Source organism: Egretta garzetta, unplaced genomic scaffold (assembly GCF_000687185.1).
Source record: "Egretta garzetta isolate BGI_Z169 unplaced genomic scaffold, ASM68718v1 scaffold831, whole genome shotgun sequence".
Taxonomy (NCBI): Eukaryota; Metazoa; Chordata; class Aves; order Pelecaniformes; family Ardeidae; genus Egretta; species Egretta garzetta.
In genome coordinates this window covers 10,182-21,947 of record NW_009258711.1, presented here as the reverse complement: position 1 = coordinate 21,947, position 11,766 = coordinate 10,182, and the positions used below count along the sequence as shown (strand labels likewise).

The window sequence follows — 11,766 nt, the reverse complement described above, 5'->3', positions numbered from 1 at the left end:
AGCAGCAGGAAGACGACATGGCTTCAGAACCAACATTTTGTTACAGCAACCCATGGAAATACAATAGTAAGCAGAACTGTGTTGGTGAATAGTGGTGCATACAGAAGAGAAACAAGACACACAGGTGGGAATACAGTCAGAGAATAGTTGTCAAATTCAAGGAATCATAATACAAAGTTTCATAAAGCAATCAGGAAAGGAGATGTACAGCATGAAGGAAAAAGATTAAATGAAATAGGTAAACAGGACAGTCTTCTCATCTGCCCTGTATTGTGTAGTTTAGCCCAGATTTTGTTTTCCTTCTATGACTGGCAAACTGCATTTGGCCGCAGAAAGAAGCTCTAGCAGCTATCCAGGTATGTAATCAAAAAACACTTGGCTCTGACAGGTGATCAGTCTGTCTCCCTTCAGTTACGGGAAGTCCCTACACTTGGAAAAACTCCTCAGAGAAGACAAACCCTCAGGCACACCAGTTTTGGTAACAATCTGTGTTTGGTTTTAACTTTGAGGTTAATCTGTCCCTTTAGGGAAAGTGCAGCTACTTAATGGTAAAAGTAACTCTTTTCCTGTTGTGTTTGTGAACTTTCCATCTAGGGCATGGAGTATCTGGGTACAAAAAGATATGTTCACCGGGATTTGGCAACAAGAAATATCTTAGTGGAGAATGAGAACAGAGTTAAAATTGGAGACTTTGGATTGACTAAAGTCTTGCCACAAGACAAAGAATACTACAAAGTAAAAGAACCTGGTGAAAGCCCTATATTTTGGTAAGCTGTCTTTTAACATATGGAATCATGGCAAGTTTTCGGTTTTTGCAGTTTCAGCCAATTGTTTTGCATGTTGTGGAATTTTTAAATGTGAACTCCAAGTCGGTTGCCCAGCGTTGTGAAAGTCACATGCATGATGTTTGACTTTACAGAGCAGCAGGTAGGACTTTTCAACATATTTTCCAAAAAAAAACCTGCCTAAAAATTACCAAAATATTTAAAAGAAATAGTATGCAACAGTAAAGGTATTCAAAGATAAAGAAATCTAAAAGGGCCCGTTGCCCAGGATGCTTTTGAAGTTCTGGTTCCCTAAACACTGGTTGTTCATATCTTCTAGCTGACATCTGTTGGATAGACCCTCTTTGACCAAGCGGAGTTAAATCCCACAGACTGTAATTTGCAAGGATAAAGTGCTGGGTTGAATATTCAGGTAGATGTCTGTACTTGGGCACTAAGCTTCCAGGGAAGGTCTAAGTAACTCCAAAATACAGTAATGGTCCAACAAGCTGCACTTAGATGGAAAGGAAAAGAATACCCGGTGTTGCCTACGGGAGACTGAAGGATTATGAAATGGAAATGTAGACTGTATTTAGAATGCACAATATATGCTTCAGTTCCGTTCTGTAAAGACACAGAAATACCTTAGAAAATACATGGGCAGATAACTGTGATAAAAAACATTTTATGTCCTGATAGCAAAAGAAAATGCCATTCTGTACATGTGATTTTAGTCTATATTTTAGTCTGCGTCAGGCACTGTAAAAATTTCTTATCTAAAGGATAAATAACACAAAATGGCATCTTAGTAGATATTATTAGGAGTTGTGAAAGTTAAGTCCAGAAGTACCTGGGACACAGTTCAATGTTCACTGAAAGTGACGGAAGGATGCTTACTGGCTATAATTGTCTTGCAAGGCCGTCTCACATGAAAATCTTATTTACTCACACTACATATAAGAAAAATAACTACAACTTTGTTAGAAAAAAACCCAAACTTAGATAAAGTTATCTCTAACTGTGTTTGTTTAAGGTGGTTTGTGTTTTCAGTACCAATTAACTATTATTAAAAGAATAGTTACTAGTGAAGGTAGTGGAAGGAAAAAAAAAAAACCTTACTGAAAGAAATATCTTCAAAATCAAAAAGACACATCTTATGCAGAACATGTGTTGCAGGTACGCTCCAGAATCTCTGACAGAAAGCAAATTTTCTGTGGCCTCAGATGTGTGGAGTTTTGGTGTGGTCTTATATGAACTCTTCACTTACATCGACAAGAGCAAAAGCCCACCAGCTGTAAGTACACAGTTAATGGTTCTCAGAGGCTTTTTGTTTCTTTATTTAAATTTTCAAAAAGGTATAGATTGTTCCTGAATATGTTGATATTTACTGATCCTTTTCTGGTGATACCTTAGTGTTTATGAGGCAGCATCCAATCTGAAGCAGCAATGTGCTAAAAAGCATTAGTATCAAGCCATAAGAAGGAAAGGAGTCCTGAAAATTACCTGATGGTCTGTGCAGGTCTTATCCATCCTGTAACTCCTGTTTGAAAATGGTTTTAAAATCTCACATTATAGATTGTTCTTTCTCATCCTTGGAGGAGAGTAATCCCAGATGCAACTGTTTCATTGCAATTTGATACATATTTTTAATGCTATTCCAATCTAAAGGTGAGCCAAACAAATACGTAAACATTAAGTTGATTTAAATAAGGTAACTTGAAGTTATTTTGTTATATTACCAGAAGCCAAGTTTGTAAGTTATTGAAGTTCAAGAAATAAAAGTAGTGGCTTTTTGCAGAATGTTGACAGGCACCTTTAAAGATAAATTTACAGTAGATGGAGAAAAATACTGCTGTGCACTGAATAACAGTTCTCCAGTTGGAAATTAGATTCACAATCTTACTTACACCTGCAGAGGACTGCTAGGTATAACAGAAGAGAGTTTAGCCTTGTATATTTACTGGAGCTCTCCTCACCCTTGGCCAGTGTCTCAGTCCTGGCAAATGTAGTTTTGAGAGCTGAACAATGATGGTGGGCAAAAATGCACATGGAAGGTCTCTGCATTGACCTCAATGAACCTCTTTAATAATTCAATACAATGACTAAGCTATCAAGGAAGAACTCTCAAGGCAGGGGCAGCTCTTCCTGCGTAATGACGTAAACATTGCAGACACCTGGAGTTCTTTAGGATTATGAACTGGTAAAGTCATGGGCTCAGGTGGAATATACTTTGAATAATTCAACTCTACATGTGCATTCACCACTTCATCAGGTTGGTTATCCTATTGGTGTGTATCAAGAAAAATTAATTTTACCACTTAGCTAAAGCAGTCTGTTTAACTGTCATAGTCTTTGTAATTATGCTTTGTTTCCCCAACTTTTGCCATTTGCACATTCTACCAACAGTTGTTTCACATTTTGCTGTCAAGGATCATTAAAGAAATAGATGTATCATTGGAGGAAAAAATTCCTTTATGTTGTGCTTAGAAATTATTTTCAGTTAATGATACTTCCTCATTTACTTTTGATCTCTGGTAATCCGAGTGAGATTTTAATCTACTTTTTGGGTTATGTTGATTTTTGGATAGCAAGATTTGTCTAAGCCATTTTTGCTGGCTTTAATTATGCTACTGTTTCTGGCCCATAGTTACTGATTAATCCTGTTAGGTTTTTTTATACATCAGTATGATACCTGTTTTCTGTTTCGGATTTTTCAAAGCATCAAGATCTTGTTTCAGAGAGCTCTTTAGAATTAGCTGTGAGGTTTATCCTTTTAAAACCAGGTAATCATCAGATGATCAACATTTTTAAAGAAGATTTTTCACTTACTGCTTTAAATTGTGTATGCATCATCCTATTTTTATATACACAAACAAAAAATTCTGTAATTATTTATATGTTCTCTGGACTTGTAATTTATAACTGTATCACTGTTATATACTATTCTATTTATTTTTATTATTGTTTATTATTCTTATAAAGAATTTTCCCTTAGTAAGAATATTGCAGCATCTTTTTTTGTCTTTAAAATTACTTACGACAGTTGGCCTTCTGTTTCAGGAATTCATGCGCATGATTGGCAATGATAAACAAGGGCAGATGATTGTATTTCATTTGATAGAGCTTTTGAAGAATAATGGACGACTGCCGAGACCAGATGGATGCCCTGATGAGGTGAAGTATTGTATTAATATGTTACTATAGTCTGAAAGGTGCTCAGTCACGGTCAGTACCTGGTAAATGCAAACCTCGTGTTTCGTTCTGCTTGGTTTACAGAAGTATTTATACAGGTGGAATGGCTGTGCTGTTACTTTATCAGTTGCATGATGAGTATAATCACATTTCTTTTCTGATTCTTTAGATTGCATTCTCTCGGGAGTCTTTCTAAATATACAAAGTAGGACTGTTAACGACTGACTGCTGTACTGGGGCACTCAAGCTTCTATTTCAAAAACATAAATTAAGGCAGTTAGATTAGTATATAGAACTTGTTCCATGGAAGGCCCGTATAGAGATTCTTGTTCAAAGCAGTGAACTGTGGATTCTTCTGAAGTCTGTAACATTTAACATGTTACATTTATCATGTAACATCTTAATACCTACATAAGGTTTTCCACATATAATTTCAAGATTTAAAGAACTCCTTATCTTGATGATTTTCCTTCTCTTGCTCTCTCCTCCTCAAGCATAGGAATACCCATGTTTATCATGTTTATTATTCACTGTCAAGCATTCTCAGCCAAGAGCTACCTGCAGATTGTAGGCACAGTTAAGTACATGAATTGGATTTTTGTATGTTCAGGGCCTTCAGATTTGTATTTCTGTTCTTCATAGATAGTGAAGTTTATATGTATGTAAAGCCAACCTCAGAGCACACAAATTTAATTCAGTGTTCTTTTGTTTTTGCTAATACTCCAGATGTTTTAAAAAATACTTTCATACTACTTCTAAGTGTTGTAGTTATCTATTCTTCAGAGCAGGGTGCACTTCAGCTTGAGTCAAATGAGTAGGGCTGGGTAGTAGGTGAATTAGTAGGGAAGGAATGTAAGTAAAATAGTTATGCTGTTTAACATGTAAAATTTCCAGCTCAGATCAATTTCTGTATCCCTTTAAAATCAAGCACACTTGGCAATAAGTTGAGAACTAATCCATTCAATAGTGGAGACAGAGGAGAGATTGGGGTCAAGTGGTCTAGCAGAGAAGAGAAAGAATGGTACAGGTGGGGCAGGGAAGTCACGGGGGAAGAAATAGAATATAGAGAATCAAAAGAGAAGTCTCTGAAGTAACCTTTCTTGCATTATGAGTACAGCAATTGTTAAATCGCAAAGGTTTGGCTTTTTGTAGATAACCTGAATGTCATATGTGTTATCTAATAGATAATCTGTTTTACTGAAACTGTATCCAGACTAATGCAAAGGTCTCAATGTCTGACATTTCTTCAGATACCAAAGCAAGACGGAAATGTCTTTCTTGTCAGAAACTGTGCATTTCCAGTTTTGATCCTGAACGGCTGGTCATCACAGATATTAAAATCTTCCAGGTGTCTGTAACTTACAAGCTGCTTGAGGCTTGGTTCTAAAGCAGCTTGGTCAGTGTAGCAGTTTCACATTTGCTGAAAAATAAGGAACTGATGCTACTTTTTTTCCTGGGAGCTGTGCAGATTCTTAAGCATGCTCTTAAGCAACATGTACAAAAATGCTGGAAGTATGAGAAGCTGGTAATAATGATCTGGGTTAGATTTGTGAGAAGAGTACAGAAGAGCCTGGAAAGTTGTTATGTATTGGGTACATGTTTGGGAAAAGAGAAAACTTGCCAAATGCCTATTGTAATGGAAATCTTTTCCAAAAATAATTTAAATCTACTTCTTCTAGAAGTGGGTTCAGTTTGCACAGTAACTTTTCTGACTTATTTCTGATTATGTATGAAGAATAATTTAGAATTTAATATACCAATGTGGAGAAGTGTATGTTAACGTTGCAGGGGAAGCTTAATTTAGAATTGCTGGCTTTGTAAATCTGACTTTTAGTCAGACTTGTAAAGCATTTGTCATTTTAAATATTTTTTGAGCTTTCCAAAAAAATAAGAGCAAGCAAGAAGATAAAAACTTAGCAAAATAAGGTAAGTCTCTTAAAAGTTTCAAAAACTACCTGAGTGAATTTCCATACTAAGTTTAAAAAAAAATCTTTTATAATAAGGGCTATTGCAGAGCTTGCTATCTTCACTTCTTGCTGTCATTGGGATCAAGCAGATAAGCTGATGGGTATAGCAAGCCTTTAGCCGCACTCTTGTCCCACTGTTGCTTGGAAGCATAAAGTGAAGTTGGATGTTCTTTGGGCCAGTTCAAAGTACCTATAAACTATTTGTAGCATCTGTTTACCTACTACTAATTTTCTTTGTTTCTTCTCCAGATCTATGCTATCATGAAAGAATGCTGGAACAATAATGTTACCCAGCGCCCCACCTTTAGAGATCTTGCTCAGCGAGTGGATCATATAAGGGACAACATGGGTGGATGAGAAAACTGTCCCTCCTTCAGAGGATGTGTTGGAATGCAGAACAAAATGTACTCGGTCTGCTGTGTATAATTGACATATGTACACATGTGCATCTTACCTTTGCTGGAAGTAAAATCTGTATGGCAAATATCCTATCTCAATCTGCATACTGAGGAATCCTGCTGGTTTTCTTTATCAGGATATATTTGTTACATTGAACATGTTGAAATTCTCAATAGGGAGAGAAATTATTTTTCTAAGTAAAATAATCTAATATATGGTCAGTCTACAACACCATTATTTGCCTTACCTGGCAATGCAAAAAAGAGGTGACTTAAAATGTGGTGAGATTAAGAGATGAAGAGAGAGTGTATTTCCTTGCTGAAATGGAGATGCACCAGTAAGACGTCTAGATGTCTTTTCACACCAAGTATATAGTCACTTGGCACCCTGTTTTGTGTGTTGCACAAGGGCTTGTGTTTGTTAATACAGTTTTATAATTTCTTCATTGTTGATGCAGAAAAGGCTTCTCTGTATAACAAAATAGAAGTGGTTATTTAACCCAGAAACTATCAACGTGCCTGTCTGAATCAGTTATCAGCCAGCAATATATGCAAAGAGATAATAGGCTGTGTGATGTACTGTAAGTATTTTGAGGGAAAGGGAGCAAATTGTTCTTAATTTGGAGAGCCAAAAAACTTACTCATCCATGTGAAAATTTTAAAGTGAAAAAGCAAATATGTTATTCAGTTTCTCTCTTATTTTCCTCTGTTGAGTAAGTATTAGATGCCCTTTATATAATTGAAGATACAGTGATAACAAGTAGAAATGAAGCCATTTTATACACAGCAGTGTTTCAGTTTGTTTCTGAATATGAAAAAGCTAAACATACTGCTTTCAAATGCTGCTCTTTTATTCTTTCCGTCTTTGTAATTTTCATGCAGTCATAAGTGTATCTATAAATTGGGAACTTTTTAAAGCAGAATTAAAAATCTAGAAAATGCCCAGCATTTCACAGTTCCTCACTTTGCTGTTGAGATGATCACCTTATACCTACCTTCCAGAACACCAAAAAGAATGCTTACGGCCCAGTATCCGATGTGGCCAGTCACAACCACATCAAGTCTATTTTGTAATGAAGTGGCCCAAGTTGCCTCCTATTTCTTTCTGTGGTAACATCCAACATAAGACTATTTGGAAGGAGGAATTACAAGTGCAATTGCTCCACACTCAGCAGGTGGCAAGGACATGATCCCAGTTACTGACACTGGAAGGAGATCAGAGCCACCTGAACAGATTACTTTGTTGTATAATTATGCTTTTGAAATAAGTCTAACAAAAGTTTATGGACAAGACAACTCTTCGGTTTTGCCTCCAGGCATAAAACTTGGGGATAATATCATATCTCAAAGCAGTAAAGTTGCAGGTTTTGTTTATTATTAGTACAAATAATCTTTTTTTTTTTTTTTACTTAAGCATTATTGTTTGCAAAGTACAATGCTTGTTCTTCTTGAACTTTTGCTGAGAGAAGTTCAATTAAGGGGATATACAACTTAGCAAACTGACCTGACAGATTTGTATTTAAAATGAAGTGTTCATTTTTAAAATTTGTGGCAGTGAGTCAGTGAAACAGGGGACTTCTTTCACTGTGGGGCCTCCTTAGGATTTGTGATTAACTACATACATCTTATCCGAAGTTTAAGTACCTCAACTGTAAAAAATTTTTTAAAAAAATTAAAAAATCCTTACTAAGTGTAACATAGTGCCAGTATAGCAATGTTTTCTACCACTATGATGTTTCTCTCCCACAATCACTCATACAAAATTACAATTTTTTAATATGGGAGATTGCTAAATAGGGAGGGCAGCATCAGCCCTCTTTCTGCCCATTGCATTTAATAATATTTCTGTTGGTTTTCTTGCCACCAAGCACTTGCATAGATAATTTTTAAAACTAATTTCACAATCAGTTTTTAAGCTGCAAAGAACTTCAAAGTGCTTTGTTCAACTTAACATCTGTTTTCTCCAGTTCTATACATTGCTTTGAAGATCTAAAATTTTGTGGAAAAAATGTCTTTGCATTTGTAGTCTCAGTTGTGTGTACGTGGGTTTTTTGTAACAAAAGAAGATAAAGCTTTAAAGCGTTGAAACAGCATTTTAGCTGGATAACATATGCAGGATTTATGTAAAATTTGCAGTGTATGACACTCAGTAGCTAACTGGTTTCCAATATTATAGTAGACTAAACATAATTTATGTAAAAATCTCAGGGAAGTTTGTGTAATGCAATGAAGAAATCTTCCAGTCTGCTATTTTTTCAAGTGAATAAAAAGTCTTTTTCTTGTTCTACTACAGTATGGCTGATTACATAGTCTATTTGATTGCATAAATATAGTGTTGAACTCAAGGATAATTTTTAAGTGTCTTGTGGAATTTTTGTTTTTTACTTCAATACTTTATAATTTTTAGAGGAAGCCATATCTTTACACTGCAGTCTAATTTTGTGCCGTTGGTCAGGAACATGCAGCCTTTTGTAAGAAGTCTGTCTGTGCAAAGGGCTTGATCATTCAGGATGAGTATTCCAGCTGGGTGAATAGGACCAAGTAGTGCTTAGGACTCTCGGGGGATGTGTGATCACCTGCAGCGTTAATGTTTAGGTCCTGGAGCAGACCAAATGGTTTTCTCAAAAAGCTGTTGGGGATATAAATGCAGTAACTTCGCTGAATTTGCTACTGCCAGTTGTAGTAACCTTTTTATCAAGCAAACAAGAAACACTGCATTTCAAAAACTCTCAGATCTACAGTGGCATATACTACAGTATAGTGCCATATTTTTATATAGCCTTTGTATTAACAGACCCGGTTCTTTCATTTAGAAACTTTCTTCAGTTGGCATTGCATTTGTCGTACTTCAGTGTAATGATTATGCTACCCAAAACGCTGTGATTTTTCTTTTTGTAGAAAAAGTGCTGGTTTGTGCATACATGACTGCTGCTATGATGTAGAATTAAAATATTAACTACTGCTTTGCACTTATATTGAAGTGAAGGAATTTTTCTTTAAGTGCACAATATATCTTATAGAATCTCTGCAAACAAGTATTGTCTAGTGTACTATTTGTTGTCTCTCAGTACAGACATGTTAAGTTTCAAAATTAGTTTTTAAATATATTCCACAACCTTGCAACAGTCATGTAATAAGCCAGAGGTGGAATGAATTTTCAGGAAAAGAAACCTATATTCTTGTCAAGTCCTAGTATTGATTAAAATCTTCCGTAGTTGAGATAATTGTTACTGAACATACAGATGACTATAACTGTAAAAAGATATGTAAAAATTACTTTTTTTTTTTCCAGACATTAAGGTTTTAATTATTGCATTTAGTTAAAATGTTGACCAACTGCCTTGAAGTGTATGGGAAAAGATGTTACTGTATGAAGTGTGAAGAAATGTAACTATCGTTTAAAGAGAGGAAGCTTTTCGGGACACCTGGCGGATAGTGAGTGGTCTGAGGGCAAAAGTAGAAGACGACTGATGGAAAAAGGCTGATGTTCAACACTGAAAAAGCTTTCTGAAATGTGAAATGCATGTGATTTACAAAAAAAAAGATGTCTACTGAAAATGCCATTCCGTGACAAATATGTGCTAATATATTTCTAAACTTTGTATTGCCTGCCTTAAATCTAGACTACTCACAGAGACCTAACCTGACTGAAAAATACAAGTTACTATACCAAAGGAAACTGCTTAAGGTTGTGCCGTGCCAGACAGCAATTTTGAAAAGGTTTTTGGTGAAGAGGTTTTTTCTGAATTTTGCTTTTTTGAATAAGAGGTTTACAATACTTTATATTAAAGTAGAAAAGGTCCCTTTGGGGAGGGGGTGGGAAGAAGACACCTGCTACTCATGGCTGGACTGCAAACATTTGAACACATGGTTTATTGCAGAGAACATGAAAGGGATATTTTTTAGAAAACTGTGTATCGATACCTGAAACTTAACTGTGCGTTTCTTTTGAGTTTGGATAGTGAAAATAAAATAACTAAATACAATGAATGGCACATGCCTGCCAAGATTTTCTTTTATATAATACCTAAAATTAGCTACTGGTGTTAAAATTGCTACTGAAGAGAGCTGGTCTGTGTGAAGGGGTAGAATACAGCACATACACCTTTGTGACTTCCCCAGAATAGCCATGCGTACTGTTCATCTTCTGGAAGGAACCTACATGTACTGAAGTAAAGGTGGTATATTGGGTGGTCCCTAGCAATGAGACTGGGGTTGTAAAAAAAATGTTAAGTTTTCATTAAGCTAATTATTTTGAGATGAAGAAGCAGTTCCCTTGACTCTCAGTGTTTAGAAAGAAGTAAGTGTGTAAGACAGGGACTGCTAAGAGATTGCCCGTTATCAGTTCTTTAGAATTTCTAACACAAACTCTTAGGAAACCCCTTCTTGATTTGCATTACTTTGTCATCTTTCCACACGGCTGTCCTGTAACTTTACATGAAAATCACCACCACTTAACCTTGAACAGAGTCGAACACTGCTGTAAAGTCCAAATGGAAAATAGGTGTCTAAGTACAAGCATGCAGGTATATGCTTAAGCTGCTCTGCTGTTGTGGAAGTAAAAATTAAGCTAGTTCAGTTACCCCTTCCCACGTGTAAAAGCCATCTTATTCTCAGAGCAGATTGCCTCAAGATTTTATTTTCTTTTATGTGACAAAATACCATCCCAATGAAGTTCATAGGCAGTGATCTTGCTGTTCCAACATCAGCTGACACAATTGGGGATCTTTAATCCTTCTAGAGAACAGATTTCTGGAAAAACTAAAAGGTTTGAAGAAGAAAATACTGTAGCAGATGTAACATCATGAAGCATGTTGTCCCTGTGTCATAAAGTATGGGACAGTATAGCCTTCAGCTCATTTTCATGTTAGGTAATAGTGCAATGTTCTGCTTGTACCCTGCGATAAATGCGCATAGTAATTTTAATGAATTCTGAAATTCAGGTTTAGAAACCTGTCAGACTGCAGTCAGACTAAGTGAAGCTGTGGATAGTAATAAGGGAAGAACTAAGAATATCCGGTATTTGCAAAGATTACCCCAAAATATTATGTCATAATTTTAGGAAGGATTCGGGAAGGCATTTGAAAGAAAGGAAAAAAAAAAAAGAAACTAGTTATTTGTATAAAGCAACCAAGGCAGCAGATACTAAATGAGATATTTGTCTGTTACAGAGTACTGAGACAGTTGAGTCTGCCCTAGAGATGCTGACGAATTAACAGATCTTCTCATAACGCCAGTCACTAGGAGTAAGTGCAGAAACATTAAATACTAAGGTTATAGCTAAGTAATACTAACAAAAGCAGGAGAACAAGGTAAAGCTTAAAATACTTCCAAGTTTTATGTGACTAATTATTTGGAGCGATGCAGGGATGTCCAGAAGTGGAAAGGATTCACAAACTTTTAGTTAAATTAATACTGCAGCACAGCAAGTACTGCATTCTGATG

At 35.9% G+C, this 11,766-nt stretch overlaps 1 protein-coding gene across 9 annotated transcripts in view; it reads left to right on the top strand.

Annotated features, from left to right (window-relative positions):
• The window catches only part of JAK2 (Janus kinase 2), a 91,912-nt gene extending 83,930 nt beyond the window's left edge, over window positions 1–7,982 (top strand). For all 9 annotated transcript variants that reach the window (XM_035888750.1, XM_035888752.1, XM_035888749.1 and 6 more), the window contains 4 exons: window positions 595–767; window positions 1,941–2,058; window positions 3,825–3,938; window positions 6,173–7,982. In XM_035888750.1, coding sequence (XP_035744643.1) covers window positions 595–767; window positions 1,941–2,058; window positions 3,825–3,938; window positions 6,173–6,280 — 513 coding nt within the window. In that variant the 3' untranslated portion in view covers window positions 6,281–7,982. The remainder of the gene's footprint in view (window positions 1–594; window positions 768–1,940; window positions 2,059–3,824; window positions 3,939–6,172) is intronic.
• The last annotated feature ends 3,784 nt before the right edge of the window (window positions 7,983–11,766 follow it).